At 38.6% G+C, this 27,767-nt stretch overlaps 1 protein-coding gene across 1 annotated transcript; it reads right to left on the bottom strand.

Moving 5' to 3' along the window:
* Window positions 1-19,091: 19,091 nt before the first annotated feature.
* Window positions 19,092-23,990, bottom strand: LOC131771249 (uncharacterized). The gene is made up of 7 exons (XM_059087025.2): window positions 23,920-23,990; window positions 23,135-23,776; window positions 22,828-22,941; window positions 22,386-22,502; window positions 20,750-20,857; window positions 19,888-20,229; window positions 19,092-19,195 (listed from the first exon to the last, which is right to left on the bottom strand). The coding sequence occupies exons 1-6, from the start codon at window positions 23,981-23,983 to the stop codon at window positions 19,925-19,927; spliced, it is 1,350 nt and encodes a 449-aa protein (XP_058943008.2). The 5' UTR covers window positions 23,984-23,990; the 3' UTR covers window positions 19,092-19,195; window positions 19,888-19,924.
* Between the last annotated feature and the right edge of the window lie 3,777 nt (window positions 23,991-27,767).

Raw genomic sequence — 27,767 nt, 5'->3', positions numbered from 1 at the left:
ATGAAATCAAATGCTATGACTAATTTCCTCGAAAAAGTATCTGTTAAATTACTTCATTGATTTCCTGCTCTTCTGAAAATGTTTCGCAGTTGAAAAATGTTGTGAGATCGTAGCACTGGTCTCCTATAGTATTCCGACACTTTAATATTATGAAATGATTCCATCAAATGATTCCCTTAAATAATTCCATCAAATGATTTTGTTAAATAATTTAATGAAATGGTTTCGTTGAATAATTTCCATAATATGGAAAGTAGAATAGAGAGTTGGCATTTTCGTACGCGATCACTTTGTGATCTCGAACAGCCAACTCCTATACTACAATAGAAATTACTGTTTCATAATTATCCTTTCATATCGTGGCGAAAACAGAAAAATTACAAAACCACCTGAGTCACCATGATCATTTCGTATTAGTAACCGGCAGCAACTTTTGTCACAATTTTTAAAACATATTTTCCTTCTTCCCATATTAGTGCTGGTGATGAGAAAAGTCAAGCAGCTTGTTAAAAACCCAAGATAAGGGAATGAGTCCTTTGATCAAACTTCAAGTGAAGGGGAGTTCAGTTAAAATAAATTATTTGAAAGAAATGTTCAAGTCACAATTTTCCTTGTGACCTGTCGTTGGTCACGGCTTTACACGGTTCTGCCTTTTACACGGTTTATCGTGTTCTCTTGATGATATTTCTTTCTTTAAGCTGGTTTTTGAGAGAATAGCTCATTAAATGTATTTCTTACTGTTTGGTGGTATCCTTAATTGGTGTTTACTTAAAAAATTATTTGGATCTTGATGTTCAGCGCTTGCTCAAAAGGACTAATCACTCTTTGAAATGAAAGGATGATTGACGCCTAATGACGCGCGGGAAACGTTATTATGTAAATTTATCTGGGTCGAGTGATGAGTAAGAAATAGGATTAAAATCTGTATTGTTCGCATTCAGTTCGATTAATGAATAACCAACAGCAAAATATTTCTGCTGAAATGGATTGCGATACTCTAAAAGTGTCAAAGGTAAGTTAGGCGTTACCACTTCATTGCTGTTTTCCATGAGTTAAAAGTACTGCCTTTGAAAGTTAAGGTCCTCAATGCCTTTAATCCACTGTCGAGAGGCTTGATTTGCGTGCCGCTCAAGTTCGAAAATATTGGCAGTTACAGTTGTTTGCTCGGTTCTCACGCAGGAACTACCAATCCACAATGTATCTGTTTTACGATGCTCTGGCTTTGGCTTTTAACCAGTGGCATCACGTGGGGTACTCGTATGACTTCATTTCCGGGGAAGCAAATTTATGGATAAATGGACAATCAGTGGTAAGGAAGAATACTGGAAAATAGATTGAACTTGCCACTCAAGATGAAGTCCGAATTGGTGCTGTCAACATGGATGAACGATACTTTCAAGGAAGAATCACCGCCGTACAACTTTATGACGTGGCCCTGAACGCTGAGCAAATAAAAGCCGTGGAAGACGTTGGTCAAGGCGGTAATTATTCCGAGACTTTAATTTATGCCAATTGATGACTTCTTCATGAACCAGTTAACGTGGTACCTCAACTTTTAAATTTCTACAAATCTTTTGCACAGTCCTTAGTAGGGTCTTCTATCAGGTGTAATGAGCGAGGCCATTTTAAGGATAGAAGTTCATGTGTTTAGTAGTTGATGTTTACGCAGACAAAAAGCCCTTTAAGAATGGGGGTGAATGCAGCAGCTCTGGTGACAGCTACATCTGTTCTTGTGTTGAAGGGTTCCAAAAAAAATTGCAAAACTGGTGAGTAAAAGCCTCACAAAAAATGTGTCAACAATGAAAGAGTGAGGATACTGCAATACCTTTGGTCAAAATTTCGACGTGTTTATTTTAAAAAATGAAAGCTTAAAATTGACAAGATAACTTCACTGCAGGTTACGCATAGTTCGTCTCCGATTCAGGATCACAGGACCTTCCTTGACCGAACCTTTCCCTTTCTTTTTTGTTGGACAATTTCGTTCTTATTCTTATTATCAAATTTTCTATCTAGAATGCATTTAAACTAACTGGTTGCTCCGTTTTAAGCCTATATTTTTCACTGCGTGGTTAAATTAAAGAACTTCAGAAATTCTCGACTAGATTTTTCTAAAGTGCTCGCCAAAACCGCTCGAAGGAAAAGTTGGCATGTCTTTGCTTTAAGAAAATTGTAGCGACAAACTTACTATAAAGTTACAGACACACAGGGCAAACCATAATTGATATTAGTAAATTGATTGTTCCAATAGTTCATGTCAATACCTAAAAAATCAGACTTAATGGATGTTTCTTTTAAAAAAAAAAAACAAAACAAAACAAAATTAGAAAGAGACACCATAGCTATAAAGTTATTCGTTGTATTCGCGCTTGATTTGTCCCCCCTTGAACCGACTCAGAAGAAAAGGCTTGACTTTTTTCATATCAGAACACTGAAGAATGAAATTTCGAACTCAAAAAGTACTTTAACCTGCCTCTCAGGAATAGACCTTTGTGCTTAGAAATTTTATCAATAAAGGGAAAAATTACTGAGCGCTGATTGGTTGAGAGAGAGGGCATTTTTTCTTAATCGAGGGCATTTTTAGTAATCAAGAGAGGGCATGATTACCTGTTAATGATTGGCTAATCCGTTGCACAATTTTGCCCTTTATTGATAAACAAGTAATCCCATGAGACCTCGTACTATTAAGGATTAATTGCACTTGAGTTTTCAAAATTTTCCAAATTGCCCTCGTCGCTTCGCGACTCGGGCAATTTTGGAAAATTTTGAAAACTCTCGTGCAATTAATCCTTAATAGTACTTGGCCTCATGTGATTACCTATACTAACTTTGATGTTTTCCATCCTGGCTAGATATCAATGATTGTATAACTTTACATCCATGCCAAAATGGGGGACAGTGTATAAACACACAGGGCGGCTACGAATGCAAATGCAAATGCAAACCTGGGTTTACGGGTAAAAACGTTTGGAATTTAAAGAAGTTTCAGAATTTTTATTTAGCCAAATGTTGTGGTTCATTCAAGAAATTTAATACATATTCTCTACGGAGTTTGAACTCTGGTCTCTTTTTTTCCGTAAATGGATTTTTTACGTGGTGCCAAGACCCGGGAATATTGACTCGCTCTCTCTCTCTGGAAAATGGCTGATGAAGAACTGAAAAAGAAGAGAAAGATCAGAGGAGGACATAAAGGATACGTTATGACGACTCTGGAAAAGGTAAAAGCCTTACTCGATGAATTTGAACTTCCTCTGGCGAATTAATTGAAAACTTATCGGATTGCTCTTACGGAAAAACTCAATGTCTTTAGAACCCTGGACGACGAAATAATGACGACGACGACGAAATAATGACAGAAGAGCACATCGAAGATGAAATCAAGGAAACTGGAAAATTCAGAGAATCTATTTATCAGATTATAGTAGAAATTGACGGAAATCTCAACGCGATGGAACTGGAAAAGGCCGGAAATACAGATAAGTCAATTCCTCTCTCTAATTCTTATTCGTTTACTGAAAGACTTGGAATCGGAAAGGCAAAACTGCTGAAGACTAATATTAAGAAATTCTATGGTGATCCCATTTCCTTCAATCCACTCTGGGACTCATTTACAAGTGCAGCCGATGACAACCCTGGTTTATCAGACGTTGACAAATTCAATTATTTGAGAAGTTTGTTAGAAGGGCCAGCCGCAAGAGCCATTCAGGCAGAGGAGGAGTGCCGCTATCACAGGAGAAGTTAGAAGACGAAAAGCCCATCAGTTTCTTCAAGAACAGGAGGACTCATTTTTAAGGGAAATTGATCGAGGGGGGAGGATGTAGAAAACCTCTTTCGTTTTCCTAATTTTCAAGTTACAATTTTCCTCTCCCTCTCCCCCCTTCGTATTCTTTTTTAATTCTTGCGATGCGCGCGTGATTTCACAAATTTTAGCTAAATGTTAGTTTAATACATATTTTCTACGGATTTTGGACTCTCTTTTTTCCGTAAACGGATTTTTTTTACAGTCCTCGCTACGCTAGACGGTGGCTCGAACACAAGTTTCATTTCAAAGAATGTAAAGAGGAAGCTCGGTATAAGCGGTGCTAAAACACATTTGACCATGAACCTGGCAGGAGGTAATAAGAAATCAGAAGAATCAGAGCTCATTAACATAAGTGTTGTGTCAACAGCTGAAGACCACATTCAGAAGTCAGTGAGAGCTTACGTGATAAATAAGCCTTACAGTCCAGCAAGAACAGTCTCTAGAAAGATTGTAAACAGAAACCTACATTTGAAAGCAATATCAAATACACTGCATTCATCAGGTGGAACTGTAGACTTGCTGATCGGAACGGACTGTGCCGATGCCTTTATCGATATGCACTTCATTCCTGGTAATGCTGGAGAGCCTACTGCGAAGATAAACTGCTTTGGATAGTTCGTCATAGGACAATTTGCTTCTCAAGAGAACCGACCTTCTCGAATCCATTAAACTGAAGTTGAAATTATTAGTGCTATTGAAGACATGGAGAAACTCCTTACTCAAGACATGCTGGGAGTCAACCCACCGAGCTCTGCACGTGTAGTAATAAAGATTTCAAGGAAAGTAAATTTATCAAGTCAATTGCAAAATCAACTCAGATATTAGATGGGCGGGTCCAATTGCGCATGCCATGACGAGGGTCCCCCAAAAGAGAGTAATTAAGATGTCGCCTACAAACGAATGATCTCTTTCGAAAAAACGTTCAGGAGAAAAGATTACCTGGAAGTAATACAAGACGAAGTTCAGACGCAACTTGAACAAGAATTCGGAAAAGAAGTACCTCCAGATCAGATAAACCATGGACCTCCGGAATAGTATCTTCCCCTACAAGCAGTTTTCACTCCTGACAGAACAACCAAAGTCCTGCTAGAATTCTATGCCTCCGCGCAAGGACGTGATGTAAAGTTATTGAATAATTATCTCGAGAAAGGACCGAACTATATCGATAGTTTGCCCGACACGTTCATTGCATGGCGCTTCGACAAGGAAGCGTATACTGGTGACGTACGCAAAATGTTCAACCAAGCGAAGATTCATCCAGATGACCAAGTGTTACACCGCTTTCTGTGGAGAACAAAAGATACCGAGCTTTGGACACAAACCTGTACCAACAATTAATACCCCGGCCAAAGCCTCGGAAGCTCACGGATTTCCTTGGACATAAGTGGAACAAAGTTCACGACACATTTACCTTCAAGTGTTACACTATGTAATTGTCACCTTCGCACTCACACAGCACGCACAACTATGCAATTAACATAAGCACGAGCACCGCACTCTGTATAAATTATAATGATTTCGTAATGAGTAACAGTTGTCAGTTTTGACATGGAACTGAGAAAATAACACAAGAAAAACTCGTTCGTTCGATGGAGCCTTCTTACATAGAGAAATTGTGTGGCCTACCTTACTCAGCTGTGGGACCCCTTGGGTCTTGTAACCCCAACAACCATTGAATTTAGGATCGATTTACAAGAACTATAAAGCGTAGTATATTCATGGGATGAAGAGAGCCAAATGAAGTGGATGGAGAATGTTCAAGTACTCAACCAAATCCTTAGGTTGGAGTTCAGCAGAAAGCTAAATCCTGACAACGCGGTTGGATTGCCAGAGATTCACGGTTTTGCGACGGAGGTGAGAAAGCCTATGGTTCAGCCATATTCCTTCGATGGAAACTCGCAGATGGCAGTCACTCCTGCATACTGCTCATGGTTAAAGCGTTTGTTGCCTCTTTGAAGAAAAAGTCAGTACCATGCTTGGAGTTAACGGGGTGCCCCTCACTTGCAAAATTATACAGTACATGTAAAGAAGTACTAGAATTCGCCGAGATCAGCAATTGCAAGAAACTGTTCTGGATTGATTCTCAGACCGTGTTAACCTGGCTTAAAACCTCTCCAAGAAAGTACAAACCGTTTGTTTCAGTGAAAGTTGCTAAAATCTAGGAAACAATGGGCTCAGAAGCGTGTAAATACATCAGATCTGATCATAATCCTGCTGATGTCCTGACGAGAGGAACTCCACCAGAAATGTTGAAGACCTGGTATGAAGGTCATCCACTCCTGAAACGCCTAGAAGAAGAATGGCCCAAGTTTGAAGAAAATCCTACGGGAAGTGGTAAAGAATTGTCAGAGGAAATGAAGCCGCCCAACAACTTCAAGACAGCGAACACCCATAAACAAGTAAATTGCTCAGCTACACCAACGAAGTCAAAAGATAACCCTATTTTGGAACATTTCATGAAATCTTGTTCCACGTTCGCCAAGACAAGGAAAACTTTGGCTTATGTACTACGATTCACCAACAACACAAGGTTGAAAGCGCAAAAGAGAGACGCCATTTCGCCAGAAGAATTGAGAGAATCCGAACCGTGGTTATTGAAATGGAGTCAACAGACGATCAATGTAGATACTGTAGACAAGAAGCTGATTCCAGCGTCAGATGAACAAGGAGCGTTGAGTGCTCATGGAAGACTAGAGAACATCAGATCGTTACCAGATTAGATTTGCAATCCCATTATCCTTCCAAGAGGTCATTAATCGGTAAATCTACTCTACTGAAATACCTTCACGAAAAGCGAGCACATTGCGGTTACAAAAATTTCGTCTACGAATCAAGGAAGCGTTTCTGGATCGTGGGTGTGCGAAACATGGCCAAACAAGTAACTGGTAAATGTATGACCTGCAGGAAGTTGCAAAGTCAACCGTTGGAGCAAATGATGGGTCAGATTCCGAGACTGTACGTTCCAGCAGGTTTCCCAGCGTTCAGCAACACAGCAATTGACATGTTTGGACCTCTGCAAATACGAATCGGCAGAAAAACACGGAAGGAACCACTAGTAATCATATTTACATGCCTGACTACAGAAGCGGTCAATCTAGAGCTCGTAACACAGAAGCTCCGATACACTTCTCCTGGCTTTTAGACGATTTTCCCCACTCAGAGGACATCCCAGTAACTGTTTGTCGGATCGAGGTACGACCTTTGTTGGCGCACAAAGTTATTTGAACGAAATATTGCAAGGTTGGGACATCTCCATAATTCAAAATGTCTTATCAGAAGAATTTTAATGCGCTTTCCACTGGGAGTGGAACACACCACGAGCTAGCCATCAAAACGGAGTGGTGAAAAGTTTCATCAAATCAGTAAGACAAGCCTTAGACGCTTCATCGAAGAATCAAAACTTTACAGAGGAACAGGGGAGAACGTATCTGGCAGAAGTGATCTATTTGATCAAGGTACGTCCTCTCTATCCTAGCTCTGTCAAGATCTGATAAAATCTGCCTATCACGCCAAATGACCTCTTAATCGGACACCACTTTTCGCCTCCCGTGCCGGAGCCAGAAGAGAGAATTAACCCGAGACACCTCATGAGAAGCACTGAGAAACGAGCACAAGAGTTCTGAAGTTGTTGGATGAAACGCGAAACCTCCAAGAGGGTGACTTGGTGTTGGAGATAGAACCCACCCCAAGGGGAGAACATGGAAGATGGGCTTAGTAATTTAGATGTGTCCTGGACAAGATGGACTCAGAAGGAAAGCCAGGATAAAGACTGCTACATTAGTTTATGATCGTCCAATTCAAAAGCTCTGCTTAATTGCAAGCAAACAGGAACTAAATGCAGTATAAAATTGAAATTTTTTAGTTGCTCAATCTATTCACGAGTATAAATAGATTTCCGCACTAGGGAGGAGTGATTTGCCCAATTAGTAATTTATTTATGTGAGGACTGGGACTAATCCTGAGAGGATTCAGAAACATTTAAATACGCCCTTTTAGTGTGTAACGAGGATAATTGTGTAATCAACGCGAACTTTACCAGGAGAAGAGCGGACCAGAATTTTTGACTTTTTGTTAATATAAAGTGCAAATACTAAACTTTTCTGTTTCCTTTGCCGATGTCCGGTCTTCTAATTCTTCACCCTCGACCATGAGTTCGAATCAACGAGTTTACTTTCTCTAGAGAAATTTTGGGATTTTAACGGTTCCTGCGGAGCAGACGTAATTTTGGCGAGCGAGTGCTCATTATTTTCCAAACGAAAATTATGGCCGTCATCTTTGATTTTAATGGCAGCGGAAGGCTGAGAAGGGGAAAAAATTTTTACCAAGAGGGCGATCGACGGTCGATAAGAGGGAGAGGGGTGGGGGAAGGGGAGTGCCCGAGGTCATTGTTATTTTGCAAAACTCCGTTCGCTCACGAACACAGTTCCTGATTCGTGCAGTTAAGTTCCAGCTGTCAATTACTAAACAACTAAATGTGGCATTTAGACATTTTGCTCTTGCGGGAAAATGAGAAGGATGGCAAACTCTGTAAATGATGAAGCTGTCAATGTCTCGTGAATTAAAATCGGAACAAAAAGAAGCAATTGCTACACTGGTTCTGGAAAGGATCTACTGGCCGTGTTGCCAACTGGCTTTGGGAAAAGCTTGATAATTCAGGTGTTGGTTCCTAGAGTAAAAGAAATTATGACGAGGAAACCTTCGAGCGTAGTTGTCGTTCTTCCACTGCAACGGACTGTTCATGATCAAATGGAATAAGCATCTTCGATCGGATTAACGGTAGCTACGCTCACGGATTGTCGTTTGGAGAACATGGAGCGCAACAAATATCAACTCGTATTTGCGTTAGCAGGGAACGTTTTGGTAAAGCCATTTTTTCCGTCAATGAAAAACACAGCCACACCGTTTCACCAGAGTGTGACGGTTTGTGTAGAGCAAATTATGGCGCGTAAAACTTCGCGTGCTGTTGCTTGTGCTTCAAAGTATTGTTGACGATCATTTGAAGAATAATCGTTAAATAGATGAACGACAGTTACACTCGTCGTTTAGAAAATATAGAGTGCAACACATATTAGCTCATATTTGAGACCGGGGAGGAGGTTTGGTCAAAGCCATTTCTTTCCTGGCTGAAAATAACTGCCTCAACGTTTCACTCATCGGCTCTACTTGTGTTTGTTTTTGTTGTAAGACAGTGTTTCCGGTTTTTAATTTAACTCATTTACCTGCTCATTTCCGTAAATACAGTGACGCGCAACTACCCATGGGGTGTTTTGCTTTTCAACAGCCTCCTCGGGCGGGCGTCCTCTCGCCCTTCCCCCCGAACCCTAACCCCACCGTCCACTCTAACTCCAAATCAAACATGGCCGGACTGATAATCGATCGCGAGGTTATAACGTTAGCTCGCCCTAAGAAGACGCCTGCCATCCTCATATTAAGTTAAGTTCATCTGCATCCTTAATGTGCATTATTTTACGCGTACTTGGCGCCCGCTAGTTTCTCTTTGTGGCCGAATTTTACCAGTGAGGTATACTTAAATATGCATCGTATTCTTGAATTATACCGGTGAGGTATTCTTGAAAAATGCATCGTGACCTGGAATTATTTTTTCCTCTTTGAATCTTGCAATGCATTTCCTTGGTAGATTAATGGGAGGAAAATTCAATATAACAGATCTATGTTTGCACATTAATTTGACATTCTGAGAACTGTACGTAATTACTACGCGGATACATGGTAGTTCTACCACTCCTTATGAAGCATAATCATCCCCCTTTCTTAGCGCCAGGCGTATATAGTGGACACGACACTATGCTAAATAACACATTTCAAACGGCGTGTGCACTCTATTAGACGGATCAGGTTACATGAGATGCACTCCACGAGAAATAAATTGCGAAAACGATTCCGGCAAAATAGAAATAAGAAAAACGGCATACGAGAGGCAAAATTTGACCCACCTCTTTTCCGCTCGAGCGTTTCTTTTTAGAATACATTTTGCTTCGCTTCGGGGGTGCAAGGGATTTTTCCTTTTTTTTTAACCTCCTCTTTTCACATTTTTGTTCTCTTTGTTCTATGTCATTGGTTAGTTCTACTGATTTTCAGAGCGAGACTGAAAAGCTTGCTTTTGCCTACCAAGCAGCTTACAACCCGGCTTTGTCATGAGAATCAAACCTAACTCTGTACATGCATTAACCCATCCCCTTTCGAAGATGCATGTGACGAGAAATTTCCGTAAAAGCCATCACCCTATTGAGACTCTCACATTGGAGCCAAGAGATCATAAACCAGTTAAGAATCTCTTGTTGGAGTTAAATACTTCAGAAATTGTCCTCCTTTCTACTCTACTTAGTTGAGACTGTAGTTTTCTAAGCTTTTTCTAGATTTCCAATCTCTCAAGATAAGCATTCATAACAAATGACATCCCGTTTAATTCGAATAACCTATAAATTCTGATTCCTGTTTCTCCATTTCAAACTGACATAAAACTGTCAAAACACGTTTAATAAGCATAAAATTTCTTAGCTTCCCAAAGTATCCCTAGACCTCCAACCTTCCGACTAGAGAGATGAGAATACTCTTGCTCTTTAGAATTCTGATTATTTAGGAAAATAATTTGCTAGGTTTTCCTCAAAAGAATGATAACTTTCAGTTTTCTTTGCTTTCTTAACTTGGTAGGCTTGAGGTACCTAGCTTTTTCAAGTTTTCACTGGCACAGTATGTTACGAGAAGTGGCTTACAACGTAATTACAGAGGCAACTAGAAGGCCTCCTTGGAGCTAACTATCAGACGTAATACGGTCTCAAATATTTTCTAATTGTAAACAGTCAAAAAGCAGCTCTGAAATCTCGTTGAATCCTTAAAAGGGACCTATATTAGATTGAAGAGATTCAGTCAACTGAGCTTAAAATTGGAGCCCAAGGTGGTTTTTCTCCACGGGTTAAATGACATTTTATTGTTTAATTCCAATCTTTTTGAAAAGGATGCTCACCTGTACACTCAGCTTTAAAAGTTTCCCCGTTTTGAAATTTTTCATCCAATTCATTTAAACTGTGGATTTGATGATTTATGACTGTTGGGGCAGGTTTCTAGGTACACCGACTTACTGATCAAACGACATCTTGCCAACAGATAAACCTGTAGGAAAATGAAAACAAACAACCGAAGGTCAACGCAAGGAATAGAACTAGCTATTTTAAAGACACTTATCTCACCATCGAGGAGTATAAATGAAGCCGACCAACAAACTTTAAGGAAACCTAGTAGAAATTGTTGGTATAAAATGCGACGGAATAGCAACTCATCCATGGCGAGCAGAAATATCCCTAGTCGCTTAATTCCATAGAAAGGGAAATAAGTTTTCCAGGTTTCTGATATTTAGCTCGTGTTCAGCTTTTTAAAAAACACTTTCGAGAGGTATAACATTGAATTTCCTAGTTGCAACTTGTATTTTTGATACCAGTAACAAGGGAACACGGGAGTAGGCGTAGAAGTATCGATCCGCTTATGTTGACGTTTAGAGATGGGAAACCATTTTGAGTTACCTTGGGATGTTTTCTGCGCACCTTACTCACTTCCTCGCAAAGAGTTTTTAATTTTATTTATTATTATTATTTTATTTATTATTTATTTATTTATTTATTAAACTGACTTAATAAAGAACCTTTCATAGGTGGCAGCATCTGTTGAAGTCCTAAATGTAATAACTGTCCTAAATGTAATAAAGTCCTAAATGTAATAACATTTGGTCCTAAATGTAATAAAGCTCCAAATGTAATAACGTTCGGTCCTAAATGTAATAACGTTCGGTCCTAAATGTAACAAGCCTTGTATGGAATCGTTTAACTGCGCTAACAATGAGATGTTAAAGTGACAGCTGTTGCACCAAAGAATCCTCTGACCAATATTCATGGAATATTGCAGGCTCACTGATATTTATCAGCGTCTTTTTATTTGCTAAAGACGTAGGTTGAGAAGCATTGGCTACAAAACCTTATACTGATACTGATGTGTTTTGGCATCAAATTGACAGACGCAAAAGCAACGAGAACGTTGACTAATAGCTCTCTCTATATCATTGGCTCAGACTCTTAAGTGTAACAGATTTTGACGAAACACTTCTGTCATCAGTGTTGAAGTTAACACCTGAGGAACCGAATTGCAAGGAAAAGGAAATCCACCGACTTATATGTTAGACAAGTTCTGGGCTCGGAAGGGCATTTTTTGTACTGTCTTCCCTTGCTAGATTTGTACGGGTCTGCATAAAATGTATTCATATGCGTTATTGACCGAGCGTGAGGTCAAAATGGCTGGATATTAGCCGAGTTCTTTTTTTTTTTTTTTTGCATTTTTATGTACTGAGACGAAGTCACGGTCCATAAAAAAGTAGAAAAAGAACGAGGCTTATATCCAGTAATCTTGACCATACAAGCATGATCAAGAGAGTTTAAATTCTCTTGGCTTAATCATTAAAGAATTCATTGTATAACAAAAGATTTCGCTTTGATAAGAATCAAGAATGGCCTGTTTATTTCGAGAGCCGATAGTGAAAGCCAATTGTGTTTGTAGCATAATAAACCCAAGAGGGTCGTTTATTTTTTTTCTATGTATATGCAAACATTGTCCAAAAGTTACGAACTTTGTAAGTTTTCTTGCGTAGGATCAATACGGGGAATCCTGAGCAGGCGAGGGTGGGCCCATCATGCCCGCTCAGGTAGCAAATCAGAACACAGGATTCAGTTCATCTTGCCCGCGTGCGCTGCTAGCTATATGATAAAGTGACTTACAGAGCCAGATATCGACTGACCAATCATATGTTATCCCATTTCACGATCACAGGTCTCGACATGTTGCCTTTTTTTCCACGCAAGAGTCAAATTGAACCATTGAGCTACAAAATTCAACACATGATGTTCAGTTGATGGTCTAATGAACCATTCATTTTTTTCCTTTAGCCCCTTATGACGGGTTCATCAGAAATATTGGGAAACATATATTTTACAGTTGATCTCAAGTTTATATTTCATTTTTTGTCTTCATCTCTTCTCCCCGCCGTTAGGGGAGAAAATGAATAGATAAATAGATGAATGAAAAAAGGAAGCTCAACAGTTTCACTTACAGTCATATGGTACATGAACTGATTACTGAGGTGGAGTAAAGCCGTAGAGGGCTGGAATGCAATACCCCAGGTTCAAAATTGAATAAATCAGGATAGTCATTCTTAAAAATGAACTCAAATGCGTCATTAAAATCAATTGACACTGAATAACATTGATATGCAAAATTTCAGTAACGCTACTGATAATAATAATTTTCTTTTGGATTAACATGTGACACAGCGAAATCATTCAAACTGCTCTTAATCATCACTAGTGCATCACTAGTGCATAGTGCATCACTACTAAAGACTTAAACACGAACGATAACATCAACAATAGCATGCTATATCATCATCAATTGTAGTCAATTTCTTTTCCAAAAAGTCTTAATGATTACGTACCAATCGATTCCATCCTATTGAGCTTCCAATAGCATGCTGGAAATGATTTTCTTCGACTCGATCAATAAACCGCTTTAAGGACTATACTTTGACTGCTGATTTTTCTATGTCTAGCAAGTAAAAAGACACTGATTGATATCAGCGAGCCCCATTAACATATATATGCTGGTCAGCGGTTTTTTTGGTGCAACAACTGTCATTAACATCTCAATGTGGATGTCTACCATAACAACAATGCACTGAAGGTTTGATTGCATTGGAGGCTTACTACATTTAGGACTTTATTACATTTAGGACCAAATGTTATTACATTTAGGACTTTATTACATTTAGGACAGTTATTACATTTAGGACTACAACAGCATCAAACTCACCAGGTTTTATCGAGTTCCATGTTGCAGCTATTTGGTCAAAATATAGACATAGTTTGCGCTCTTTACTCCAACGGCCTAATCTCCTTCTTCTTTGAACCCTTTGGATGATGTACAATGGACCTTGTAATCAGCATTGCCTTTGGTTGTCACACACTTGTATCTCCCACGAACCGCAAAGATCTCCAGTTTTTTGTCCTCAGCTGCTTTCATACAAGCCTCGACCGCACCTTGGATATTCTTTTTGTACTTTCTGAATTTTGCAAATACGGTTCTCGTGGCCTTTTTACTTTTCTTTTTCACCTCCTTAAAACATCCCTGCTTTTCCCATTCTTAATAAAACAAATTGAACATTATCAGCGAAGCTAGAAGAGACACAATTTCCTCGGAGGCCAAGTAATATGTGTTTAAGGTGATATATGTTATGAAGTCCAGTTTCTAACCTTGAAGTATTCGATATAATTACTTCAGATTTCGGTGGACGAGGTAAAGAATTAGGAGGAGAAAAAAAACCCGGTAAATTTATGAATTTGTATCCAATGTATGTTAGTTATTACAACGACACAATTATTAGATTCTGACTTATAGTGATGAGAAGTGGTAACTATTTCTTCACTGGTCTGTTGAAGTTACCGAACCAATGAATTCTGGCAAACAATTGCTCTTTTTACGGTGCGATAAAATTAGGCTCTTTCGTTAAACCGGCTCGGGGTCAGGGTAAACTTTTACAGCACAACTAAAATGTACCAAGCGTTATGTTTACTCTTTTCCCCAGGGAAATTCTCTCAATATCCTGTTTTTGTTTTCCTTCGAAACGAGTTGTCTTGAAAATGTCTGGCCGACGTTTTCAAGTTTGTCCGAAATAGTTGCTATAAATCTTTTTAATCACTATGATGGCTTATTTTTAAAGTTTGGTGTCTAGAATAATTCGCGATTCCATTCTTGTGTGCTAGACACAGAATTTTTTTCTGTTTTTAAAGTTTTTGGTTTACTAAATTTGACTCGTGTACCTAACTTTTATGTATAATAGGGCTACAATCTTCTCACCAGAATATTTTCCAACATAACCATCCGCACAGTCGTACGTGTAGCTGTTGATTCCGTCGACACATCTTCCTCCATTAGCACACGGCACCTTCGCATTCAAACATTCGTCGACATCTGTCAGATTTCAGTGACCCGATCTGTTAGCACTCTTGATTGCCGTTGACTTTCCTCAATTACTTCCGTGCGTGTGTTTATCAGATTGCAAAATATGCGTTTCTTTTAGAATTATGCAAAATGTCACATCAGTTAGCAAAGGGATCGACGGAGGACATTTAAAAGCTTGCAATGCTTTAGAATAGTATTACAATCATAAAAGATATTTTGAGAGTAAAGAGGCGACGCAACGGCAACGCAGCATGTAAATTTAAAAACCTTTAGGTGGAATGCGAAAACCTGGAGAATGACGTAGTTGCGCCTTATCTAGACTATTTTATGTAGTCTGCAAGCTCACGCATCCTTGCGTCACAATAACTTTGCGAGGTTCCCGAGTTTTTCCCGCCATATAGATGCATAATTATTTATGCTTCTATCAAATTGTTTTCAAGGATTGTTAGAATCACAACTATTTCACTTTTGGTTTTTTCACAAAATATAAAGTCGAAGCTCAGTTATAAAAATTAGGATATTTAAACGAGCGTAAGTGGCTGTAGATCTTACCAAGTAACATATGTCACAACACTACTCTTAAATTCAAGAAATGTTACTTCCTAGAGGTGACACAAATTAATCGTTGCGACAGCCAAGGACATTCTTAAACTGTAGAAGAGTTCCTTTCTAATGAACCTGTCTCGCTTTATCTGCCTCAGAGCTTCGCGCTGCAACTCTGGTATCGCAAACATCACAGACTCGCGTACCACAACTTAAAAATTAGAAATTAGAATAACATAAGTGGCTGCAGATCTTATCAACTAATAGATAATACGGCATAAGTCTCAAATTTAAGAAAGGTTACTTCCTAAATAAAGTTGAGACTGAGTAATCTGTTCCACAGCCAAGGACATTCTTGAATATTAGAAGGGCTCCTTTCCGAAGGGCATTTGGTATCTCTAAAGTCACAAGTTGGAAAATTACTGTTATAACATAAACTGTGGTGTTATACAGGGATTTCCGGCCCTGAGAAAAGTCTAACAGCACACGTGAAAAAATATTTTTTCACGTGTGCTGATATAGCCAATCAGCTGCTGACACGTCATTCGCCTTTGGCGCCACTCGGTCAGGTTGATGAATGAAAGGCTTTCTTCTCAAGTAACGGAACTAACATGGAATTACTCAAAATATTCACAATAGCGGTAGGGCTGTCCTTTGTCTTTGGGGAAGTACTCGCTTGCTGCACAAAAAAACGGAGTCTACCACGGCTGTTGAAGATCGCTAGGACAATAACTTCAGCATCATGAATTTGGCTCTAAGGTAGGTTTAATCTCACACTCAAGTCTGACTGAGTTTAATCTCGTTGTAACTGCCACTGGCGATTTATATTAACTAATTCTAACAATTTTAAACGCGAACGGTACACGGTACGGTTAAAACTGCAAATAAAACAGCGAACGAAAACTATTACAATATAAACTAGACTAAATACACAAGGAAAGCTACAACGAGAACAACGAAAAAACTACATGATACAAAACTTACATTTGTTGCGATGTTAAAGGTCCTGCCTAGTGGCGAAAATCCATTAAATAACTAAAATTCTATCGTTGCAGTTTTACGTTGATAGCCTGTGCTAGGATGATGTGGGAAAACAAAAGATCTAATGAGCAGAAAAATAGCTCAGCACGTGAGTTTTAAAAATTTGTACATTTCTTCGTCGTCCTCTGCACACCAATAGGGACCTTAAGCAGTCAGGACAGCAACGCCAAGGAAGACTTCGATTAAAAAATGAATTTCTGCCTTAAATTAGAATTTCAAAAATGGATGCATGTGTTTACCGTCTCATATGGCGCCACACCTTAACTTCAGCATAACGTATAAAAGACGCGTTGAGTTTCAAATGGAAATGAAAATAATTTACCGTTGCGGTTTCGCTTCGCAGACGACGCAAGTTGTGGTGATTTCACGTTGTTAGGGACCTTAAGCAAACCACGACGGCGACGGCAACGAGGACATGGAAAAACAATAGATTTAATTAACAAAACAATAGCTCAGCACGCGCGTTTGAAAATTTTGTACATTTCATAGCCGTCCCATGCAAAACAACAACGTGAAATCATCACAAATTGCGTCGTCTGCAAACCGAAACCGCGACGGTACATATTTTAATTTCCATTTGGGACTCAACGCTTCTTTTATACGTTATGCTGAAGTTGAGGTGTGGCGCCGTATGAGACGGTGAACACATTCAGTTTTTTTTTAAATTCTTATTAACGGCAGACTTTGAAGTCTTCACTGGCGTTGCCGTCCTGACTGCTTAAGGTCCCTGTTGTTTTGCATAGGACGGCCAAGAAATATACAAATTTTAAAATGCACGTGCTGAGCTATTGTTGTTCCAATAAGATCTTTTGTTTTTTCGTCTCCTCGTTGCCGTCGCCGTCGTGGTTTGCGGTCCCAATTATCAACGTGAAATTACCAAATTTGCGTGGTCTGAGATTGGAAACCCGACTGCAAATCATTTAAGTTTCCATTTGAGACTTAACACTGCTCAGATACGTTGTGTTGAAGTTGAAGTTTGACGCCGTAACAGACGGTAAACACAACCAGCCATTCGCGAAACTCCAACTAGAAATACTAATTCTTTTAAATCGACGACTTCGACGATATTGTAAGGAGAAATTCTGTCTTGGTCACTCATGGGAGTTAAAGGGTTAAAGGGTTAAAATGGGGGATTTTATTATATTGTAATGATTAAAAAATGTAATGGTAAAATATTATGCTTTCTAATGTAACAAAAAAATGTGATGAGAATATGATGTTATGAAACACTTACAATGGAAAAGCCTGTTACTGGTAGCTTATGTTTTTAATGCTTAAATTTTCATGGGAAATGCTCTTCTTTGAAAGTGGGGTAATGTACAAGGGCTGGAAAGTAAACTAACAAGAGGTCCGCTTTAAGCTTGGCTAAATCTATATATTAATAATTGGTAAAGACCAAAATAAGATCAGGCCTTATTGGACGGGAAGCAATAATCTATAAATAAGAATTGCAGTTTCAAGTGAACAAACTGGCTATTGTAAACTCTCCGATCATTAGGAACACGTCCTCAATGAAAAACGGTCAGTTTATCCAACCAACCTTTCTTAAAAGGATGGAATAATTCAGGAACTTAAATGAAGATGTTGCCCGTTATAATTTGTATAGCCTTTCATTTCAAAGCAAGAGGACTTAAATGAGGTTTGGTAAGACCCCTAAATGTGCAGAAATTCCTAATAGCAGAGAGCAGAGAACTTTGGTTTTGGGCTTTTGTAACCTGGTTATCAAACTTTTGTTTCTTCATGGTCTGAGAGACAACGTGATAAAGAGAGACAAGATTGACATGAGTGGCTAACGATCAGGAGAGCTAAACATTCAAGAGACTCTTCCTTAATCTAATTCGTATCTCATTTAATCAAACTGTTGGCTATCATCATCGACTTGTTCTTGAGGGTGCAATTGCACATGATCGTAAAGTTACGGTGGGCATACGGTTTCAAGGTTCCCTTGGCTTTCAGCCTTTAAGGGATATTTGCCCCATCATCACAACACATAGTGGAAAAGTTAGTTTCGCTGAAAGAAGTCGAAAAAACTATGGGACCCATTGGGTTTAGCACTGAAATTTTCTTGGCCTTGCCCGAGAATTGATTTTAATCTAAAAGTGAAAAAGAAGAGGAAACATTTTGGATGTGTATCATCGAGGAGCACAATGAGATGATGGCTATTACGGCTAACGCTTAAAATGTTAGCTATTTTACGGCTAACAGTTGCTTTCTTTCCGTTACTAACGACAAAATTTGTCAGTTTTTACGCCAACGGTTGACCACAACCCTCCAATAACATTAATAACATGGACTTTGGAAGATATCCTCTGTGGCGTAAAACAGTGGCAATGATTTAGTGCGTATTAACACTTGAGCTAACTTGAAGTAACCAAACATTGGCACGGATCGAAATGAGATACAACAGTGCAGCTTATTACGGCAAGGTGAGGAGGTACGAATGATCTCTTTGTTTTGAGTGACATGTCTAACATGTTAAGTCTCCTCTTTGAACGCTTTATGTGAATAGAAAGACGAAATTAATATGTCCTTATTTTTCGGCTTGTGCGCGTCAATTATTTCTTCATACCACAGAACAATTTCGTTTGGGTCTATTGATAAGAATTCCTAATTTCCGCTGATAACCATTCCCGACCAACAATCATCAATAATCTTTTAAAAGAATTGCAACACTGATAGTTTTTCTACACACTTTATTGATCCCAGATAAAACCCCACGATTCGGATAAGCTGATACATTTCAGTTTCTTTCTACTCTTTCTAATCTTCGTTGCAACTTCTTGCTGATAACCAGGCCTGAGAGGGAAAAAAATGCAACGTGAACAAATAAACTTGTAATGTAGATCTAATGTGACACAAGCAAGTGTTTGTCACTGAAACTTTTCTTGACATCAGAATTTTCTTTTTCAGGGCCCCAGAACCACTTTGGTGGTTAGGTTTCTTTTTTCATCATGATTATGCGATCAGGCTTTCCTTTGTTGGGAGGAAGCGCACAAGAGTCGTCGGCCAAGAAAACGAAGAAATCAGTCACATGTTGTTTGACGCCGTTCTCCGATTACCGTTAAATGAATTTCGGTCAATCTGCACAGATACCTCAAGCGTAACAAATATTCTTACCTCCTATCTTATCTTATTGTTCCTTATATCCCTTATATCTAAGCAGTTTGTTCGTTAAGTTGTTATGAGCACAGTGTAAAGATAAATTACTGCGTCAATGTTTAAAATAATTATTATTGACAGCAATTAAACGACACCTTTGATGGGGTTAGTGAAGCGCATCTCAATCTCACATGGTTTTAATTTTTTTTTCTGTTTTCACGCAGTGGCTATATGATCGGCTGTCTGAGAACCGCAGCGTTTTCCTTTTTTAACGGACGAATTAGGTCAACAGCTTTTGCCAAACTTTTCGACTCGCTTAAGAGTGAAATGAATTCTCGAACCCATATTTTAATCGGTATTGTCTTAAGTAATTGTAACTTTGGACTCACCGTGAACTTAAGGTCCCGTGCTGTAAAGTTTATGGCTCTAATTCTTCTTCAAAACGTAGACGTAATTGGCCAATTTCACTCCGACTCCGTAATCTCCTTCTTCTTTGCACCCTTTGGGTGATGCACCATGCATCTTGTAATCAGCATTGCCTTTGGTTGTCGCACAGATGAATTTGCTACGAACCCCAAAGATCTCCAGTTTTTTCCCCTTAGCTGCTTTCATACAAGCCTCCACAGCACCTTTGATATTCTTCTTGTACTTTGTGAATTTTCCAAGAACTTTACCCATAGCCTTCTTGTTTTTATTTTTGACTTCTTTAAAGCATCCTTGCTTTTCCCATTCTATAACACATATAATCAACTTCATCGATACAATTATGTAAGTAAAAAAAATATTTCTCAAAGCCATAATGCAAGATCTCCTTTAATAGTTTACCTCTGTAATTAAGATAACTATGAGCGACGACACTTGCAAGAAAATTCTCGCTTCGTACATTTTCGAAAGGGGATAGGTAAGTGTATGTACAGAGTTAGGTTTGAATCTCATGACAAAGTCGGGTTTTAAGCTGTTTGGTAGGCAAAAGCAAGCTTTCCAGTCTCGCTCTGAAAATCAGTAGAGCTAATCAATGACGTAGAACAAAGAGAACAAAAACATGAAGAGTAGGTTCAAAAAAAGGAAAAACCCTTGTACCCTCAAAGCGAACCGAAATGTATTCTTAAGAGGAATGCTGGAGCGGTAAAGAGGCGGGTCAAATTTTACCTCTCGTATGCTGTTTTTCGAATTTCTATTTTGCCAGAAAGCCTTAACAGTTCAAGAAAAGGTCTCACCAAAACACACCCGTTGACCTTTTAGCGTTCTTACCACACTGTTCTCCAATGAATCCTTCCTTGCAGTCACACGTGTAGCTGTTGATTCCGTTGATACACTTTCCTCCATTGTGACACACAGCATTTAAACAATCGTCCTCATCTACATTTCATAAAAAAAACAAACAAAAAGTGATATAAGAGCCGAGATCGTTTTCGCAATTTATTTCCCGTGGAGTGCATCTCATGTAGCCTGATCCGTCCAAGAGACTGCGCGCGCCATTGGAAGTGTTTATTTAAAATAGTATCGTGTCCACTGTACACGCCTGGCTCTAAGAAAGAGAAATGATTATGGTTCATAAGGAGCGGTGGAGCTACCATGTATCTGCGTAGTAATTACGTAAAGTTCTCAGAATGTCAAATTAGCGTGCTGACATAGATCTGCCACATTGAATTGCCCTCACATTAATCTACGCTGAAAGTAAATCTACATATTTTACAAAAGGAAAGTCATTGCAAGATTCAAAATAAGAGAAAAGATAGCATGGGCTAGTACCGGAAACGTGTAAGTCCTCATGCCCTTCTAGAAAAAATATAGCGTAATAAGGCCTGGCTATGGTATCAGTAATAGGATCTTTTAAGAGTTCCGTTCCCATTATCATCGGTGTGCCCAGTTGGTTTCGCGAAACTTTAGTAGGTTTAAATATCATTAAACTGCCGTTGAAATAGCCTGCAGTGCCGGCGTCTTATAACGGCGAGCTAACGTTATAAGCTCGCGATCGTTTATCCGACCGGCCATGTTTGATTTGGAGTTAGAGTGGACGGTGAGGGTAGGGGGCGGGAAGGGCGAGAAGACACCTGCTCGAGGAGGCTGTTGAAAAGCAAAACACCCCCAATTAGTTGCGCGTCACTGCATTTACGGAAATGAGCAGGTAATCAATCAAAATTAGTTAAATTAAAAACCGGTAGCACTGTTTTCCTACAAAGAAAAAAAGCATGTAGAGTCGATGAGTGAAATGGTAAGGTCGTTTTTTTCACCCAGGAACAAAATGGCTTCGACGAAACCTTCTCCGTGGTCACAAATGTTAGCTGATGTTTGTTGCACTCTATTTTCCAAACGACAATCCTTGAGTATTGATGCCGTTAATTTATTTGACGGTTTTTTTTTTCCAAATGAAACGATACTTTGAAGCACAAACAACAACTTCCTTCAAAGCGGAATCGAAACTAACAATTTCATCATCTACAGAGTTTGCCATCCTTCGTATTTTTCCGCAACAGCAAAATGTCCAAATGACACATTTGGTTTATAATTGACAGCTGGAGCTTAACCGCATCCATCTGGAACTCCGTTCGTGGGCGAACGGAGTTTTGGAAAATAACAATGACTTCAGGCAGGCGTAATCTTCACTCCCCCTTCTCCACCCCTCTCCCACCCCTCTCTATCATTAACCATCGACCTCCCCCTTAGTGGAAATTATTTTCTCTTCCCAGCCATCCGCTGTTATTAAAATCAAAGATGGTGGCCATAACTTTTGTTTAGAAAATAATGAGCACTCGCTCGCCAAAATTACGCCTGCTCTGCAGGCTACCGTCGAAATCCCCAAGTTTGTCTGGAGAAGGTTAACTTGTTACTTTCTTTACAAGCACAAAGGTTATGAACAACAGTAAATGCCCAGTAATTTTCTCACCTTTTTCACAATTTTTTCCTGTAAACCCAGGTTTGCATTTGCATTCGTAGCCGCCTTGTGTGTTTATGCACTGTCCACCATTTTGGCAGGGATGTAAAGTTAAACATTCGTTGATATCTAGCCAGAATGAAAAACATCAAAGTTAAAATTTCTAAGCACAAAGGTTGTCGTTGAGAGACAGGTTTAATTAATTTTTGAGTTCGAAATTTCATTCTTCACTGCTCTGATATGAAAAAAGTCAAGCCTTTTCAGGGAAGGTCCTGTGATCCTGAATCGGAGGCGAACTGTAGTAGCCTGCTGTAGAGTTATTTTGTCAATTTAAAGCTTTCATTTTCTAAAATCAACCTGTCGAAATTTTTGCTAAAAAGGTATGGCAGTATTGGAGGCATTTTATCCTCACACTTTCACTGTTGACGCATTTTTTGGTTAAGCTTTTACTCACCATTTTCGCAATTTTTTCCCTGGAATCCTTCAAGACAAGAACAGGTGTAGCTGTCACCAGAGCTTCTGCATTCTCCCCCATTCTGACAGGGCTTTTTGTCTGCGCAAACATCAGCTACAAACACATAGACTTCTATCAGTAAAATGACCTCCCTCATTACACCCGGTCAAAGACGCTCTATTCGTTAGACTGTAAACTACAAAGCACTGTGCAAGAATCATAAGAATCCCAAAAAATGGCGGTACCGTGGTAACTGGTTTATGCGGACGTTATCAGTTGGCATAAATTAAAGTCTTAGAATAATTACCACTTTGACCAACGCCTTCCACGGCTTTTATTTGCTCAGCGTTCAGGGCCACGTCATAAACTTGTGCGGCCGTGATTCTTCCCTGAAAGTATCGCTCATCCATGTTGACAGCACCAATTCGAACTTCATCTTGAGTGGCAAGTTCAATCTCTTTTCCAATATTCATCTTTACCACCGATTCTCCATTTAACCATAAATTTGCCTCACCGGAAATGAAGTCATACGAGCATCCCACGTAATGCCACTGGTTAAAAGCCAAAGCCAAAGCATTGTAAAACAGATAGATTGTGGATTTGTAGTTCCTGCGTGAGAACAAAGCAAACAACTTTCCCTCTGCAATCCACATGTGAACACCCCAGTCATCGGTACCGCTGTACTGGAAGAGAGGACCACCTGTGGTCTGAGGATACACCCAACATAAAATCGTAATGGAGTGCTTTACGTCTAATCTTCCATTATTCGGAAACTCAATGTAACTGCCAATATTTCCTGCGAATTGGTAGGAGCCGCCTTCCTTTCCATCGATTCCAGGTGCCAAAGACACATCACTGAGGATACCTGGGGGCAGTCGATCTTTAATTTCTCTTGATAGATACTTGCTGTTTAGAGGATAGACGGCCACAGGATCTGGTCCACTGATAGCTGCAAAGTAAGAGAGAGTGACATGTAAATTACTTTTGTTCATTGACTGATAAAACAGTTTCCAGATAGTATCTTTAAGTGTGTATAATCCTATCAAACCAACCAAACCACAAATGCAAATAAAGTTAGCAGAAAATACCAACCGTTAGCTATCATGAGTGAAATCTGTAGAACACTAATGTAACAGAAAAGCTTGAAGCTCAGCATCCTGTCAAATTCTGTGATTAAAAGAAAAAGAGGGAAATTTCTCTCGTTATAAGAAAGCCTATCAATATTATATCCTCCCGATTACCAAAATTTTACTCGCGATCTTCCTAACATATTATTGTTATTCAACGTCTCACATCTCACAAGTAGACCATGTTGGTGTGTTGTTTGTTGTCTAATCACAGATCACCCTATCAAGTGACCATTTCCTTTGTAAATTGGTCATTTAAAACATGTTTTCATGCAGCCTTGATTTCCATCAAGAGAGAACGTCAAACCACTCAGGGGTATGATATGCAACTAGCATACGCCTCGTAAATGGTCCACTTCTTTCGATTTTTCATAACACCGTTCCAGCTGTTCAAGCAAGTAAAGAATCTAATAATTTTTTTTCAGTTTCCTATTTCTCTGGCGAAAAATGGAGGCTTGTTTAGACTAGCATGCGTAGAAAAATTAATGCGTATACTTTTTAAATCTTAGTACGATTTAAAGTGGCCACTTGCGTCTCGAGGTTTTTCTTCATGAAGTCAAGACTGAGGAACGAATCAATGCAGTAATGGGGAATTATGGATCGTCTTGATGACGAAAACGTTGTTATCGAGATACTTTTGTGGCTTTCGTCTGCTAGCTCGTCATTCAGTGGAAGTAGAGCAGATTAAGGGCAAAATATAATATCTCCCTCATTACCCCTAACACTTTCAAAAAATCCTTGAAAATGAAAACCCGAAAAAAAAAGGCCAACCATTAGCTTCATTCAGTGACACGTCTTAACAAAGTTTTTTATGTCTAAGTTTTTTATGATATCGTCTTCTCTCCTCCATTACATTACAGTTTTCAAAATGATATCGTTTGCTCTTTCTGTTTTCCATATTTACTCTCGACTGCTTTGCAACGGTACACGATGTTAAAGAAGCTTGACAAATAATTTAACACAATTTTAAAAAATTTCAAAAAGAATCCAAATTCAAATAATGGTATATAGTTTTCAAATGTATGCTTGCAACAAGAACGCCCTACCTTTCTTCTTGAATCTGGTTAAGTTGTTCTGCTTTAGGTGCATAAACGCTGTCCTCAGTTATGATGAAGCGTGAGTGTCTTTCTATAACTAACGCTACTTATACTGTTTTCATTTCAATAGAGGTAAAAAATAAAATCAAGTTATTATTTACCCTCATTAGGCTGTTATTTGTTATCCTAACTAACCAATTTTTTCTCATAAAACACTAAAAATAAACAATGAAAGAATCAGATATTTTTGTTTTTTTTTCTTCGGCATAAATTAGCTATTATTAATTAAACAGGCACTTCAAGGTATCATCAAGTATTATGGGAAGAGTGTGACTATGAGCAAGTGGTCAGGTCCGCCAAAACTGTGTCGAGAAGACACACGTTTTATCAAGAATTTCGATAACTTTATTCATCGCAGTCAGAGGAAAATAACAGGCCCGGAAGTTCTTTAATTTTCCATTTACCATTCAACTAAAATAAATTGACGGGGTGTTATCTTGCGTCTTTGTTCGTCTAATGATCACGGCTTCAATTTTAACGCAACGCAGAAAAATAAGCCAAAAGGACAAAAACTCACCGACACAGGCGAGCTTAAAAGCAAATAACAGTGTTCTTTCTAATTAGGATAGAGTTTTTTCGACGGATGTGTTTGGGCGTGATGTTTTAGAACTGATAGCCCTTGCCGATGTCACTTCCTGCTTGAACACCAATGTTCATTTAGCATGATAGGAATCAAAATATACGTAAATTTAATGCAAGAGTTAGGATGCTATGGTCATGTTTACTAAGAGAATTCACATTTAACCTAATTAGACAGTATTTATCAAAATTGAACGATACTGACCTCCATTATAATACAGTTTGCAATATAGTCATTAACATCATTATTAGCAGACCTTATTATCAGAGTTATGAATCAATTTGGGATCCTTGGTAAGATGATAAACTACATTTAACAGGGAGGCCCCAGTGCAGGAATTTTGTAGTTTCCCTGAACGATTCGATCCAGGCAGTAAGAACTTTATCATTTTGATCACATTGAAGGACATGTTAGAATTTTATTGTAACTAGAATATTGTAATGTAAGTAATGTAAATATTTCGCATAGCGTATTCTAAGTATTTTAAGAAACTGTATGTTCAGAAAGTAATGTTAGTAGAGTATTGTATCATTAGAAGTGAAAGTAGCCTGTAATGCAAGAATTTTTTTTTCTGTAAAGAATGTATTTAGTATGGTATTGCCAGCGTATTGTTCTGTAAGTAGAGTATTGCAACGAGACCTGCATTTTAAGTAGTGTGTGTGCTAATTGTGTTTTGTAAATTAAAATTATTATTATTTAAAAAATGATTTAAAAGAAATGAATAATTTTCCCTTCGGAACAATCCTTGATGGAAGTACTGATAATCAGTCTTAGTTCGGTTGTCAAATTTAGTAAGACACTAAATTTAGTCTTAGTTGTCGAGAACGAAAGAGGAATATAAGTAGAAAGAGAAAAGCCAGTATCCGCACGAAGTTCGTAAAAATGCTCTACTGTAAACGGATAAGATCCTGTCAAGTACGAATGACTCACCAGGTGATAACAACCTTCCTACCAACTACGCACGAATCTAGTACTATACAATGATGAAAAGGTGAATGAAAGTGATCCTCGCAGTGATGTGCACTACTTAGGCAGTAGTGAAAATAAGGCGTGAAAAAAATTCAGGCCTGTACGGCCTGAAGATTGACAAAAGATTGACAAGACGAATGAACTCAGAACCCTCCCCTTCTCGCCAACCACGTCTTTCGCTATTGCAGAAATCCTTGAAACCTTTAACTAAGTCTGAACAACCAAAAACTCCTTGTTTCTGTGACAATTCTTTCAAAGTTATGCTATCTAATTTCATCCTTATTATTTCAGTTCCTATAGAAATTTTTTGATTGGCTTCTGAAAGGCCGGTATTGATGGCACGCTACATACAAGCCTCCAACGGAATAATCTGGATAATATGTGATTTCATGATTGAACCTTGTTTAAATAGTGCCACATTTACTATTATTTTTTCCTGCTTTTGATCGGAAGCGAATAGGACAGGTTTACAGTTTTCATTCTGGAAGTGAAAACACGGCGCCTTTTTCTTGATCTTTAACTGAATAATATTTGGTAAGAGTTGAATACTGGTTGCCCCTAAAATGGACCACTCATTAATTTTCTCTTAAAAGAATCCTATTTCCAGTTGTTTTAGCTAATTTCTATAGGCAAAATATGTCATTTCAAAAACCGCATATGGCAATTGCACAATAGACTGTCTACGTAGCTTTATTTCTTTTCTATAAAATACTTTTGCAAAATTTTTATTGTGAATAGGAGATGGCTCAGACACCCCGCGGAGTAATAAAAATTTTATCTCTTCAATTTTTTTTTTCAGTCTTAAAAGTGTTTGTTTGACACTTTTTATTCATGAATCAGCGAGAAGTAATTGGCGATCACTTAGTTTAGATATCCCCACTCAGATAGAGATAGTAGATTTTCTTTGAGTAGTCGTCAGAACATGACAATTTTTTCACAAAATCTAAGTTTAATGAACAAAAAGAAATTTTTATGTGGTTCATTGCAATGTCAGGTAAAAGCAATAAACAGTCGCTAATTAGTTCAACATAAAATCCTGATTGGCCGGATAAGAGCTAATCAGTTGTTAATAATGAACGATCATTTTTCTTAACTTCACCAATCAAAACCTAATGAGTTTGCAGATTTTTTCAAATTGGCAACTTTTCCGTGATAAGCACTCAAGCT

This window comes from Pocillopora verrucosa, chromosome 2 (genome assembly GCF_036669915.1).
Source record: "Pocillopora verrucosa isolate sample1 chromosome 2, ASM3666991v2, whole genome shotgun sequence".
In the NCBI taxonomy this organism is placed as follows: Eukaryota; Metazoa; Cnidaria; class Anthozoa; order Scleractinia; family Pocilloporidae; genus Pocillopora; species Pocillopora verrucosa.
This window is presented reverse-complemented; position numbering and strand designations above follow the sequence as displayed.

Excerpts from the sequence above, each read along its gene's own strand:
- LOC131771249 (XM_059087025.2), bottom strand. The coding sequence starts at position 23,983 with ATGCTGAGCTTCAAGCTTTTCTGTTACATTAGTGTTCTACAGATTTCA. Across the intron at positions 22,942-23,134 it reads GGAAGGCGTTGGTCAAAGTG|CTGATGTTTGCGCAGACAAA; the intron begins GTAATTATTCTA and ends ATGTGTTTGTAG. Across the intron at positions 20,858-22,385 it reads AGGAAAAAATTGTGAAAAAG|ATGAGGACGATTGTTTAAAT; the intron begins GTGAGAAAATTA and ends TATGAAATGTAG.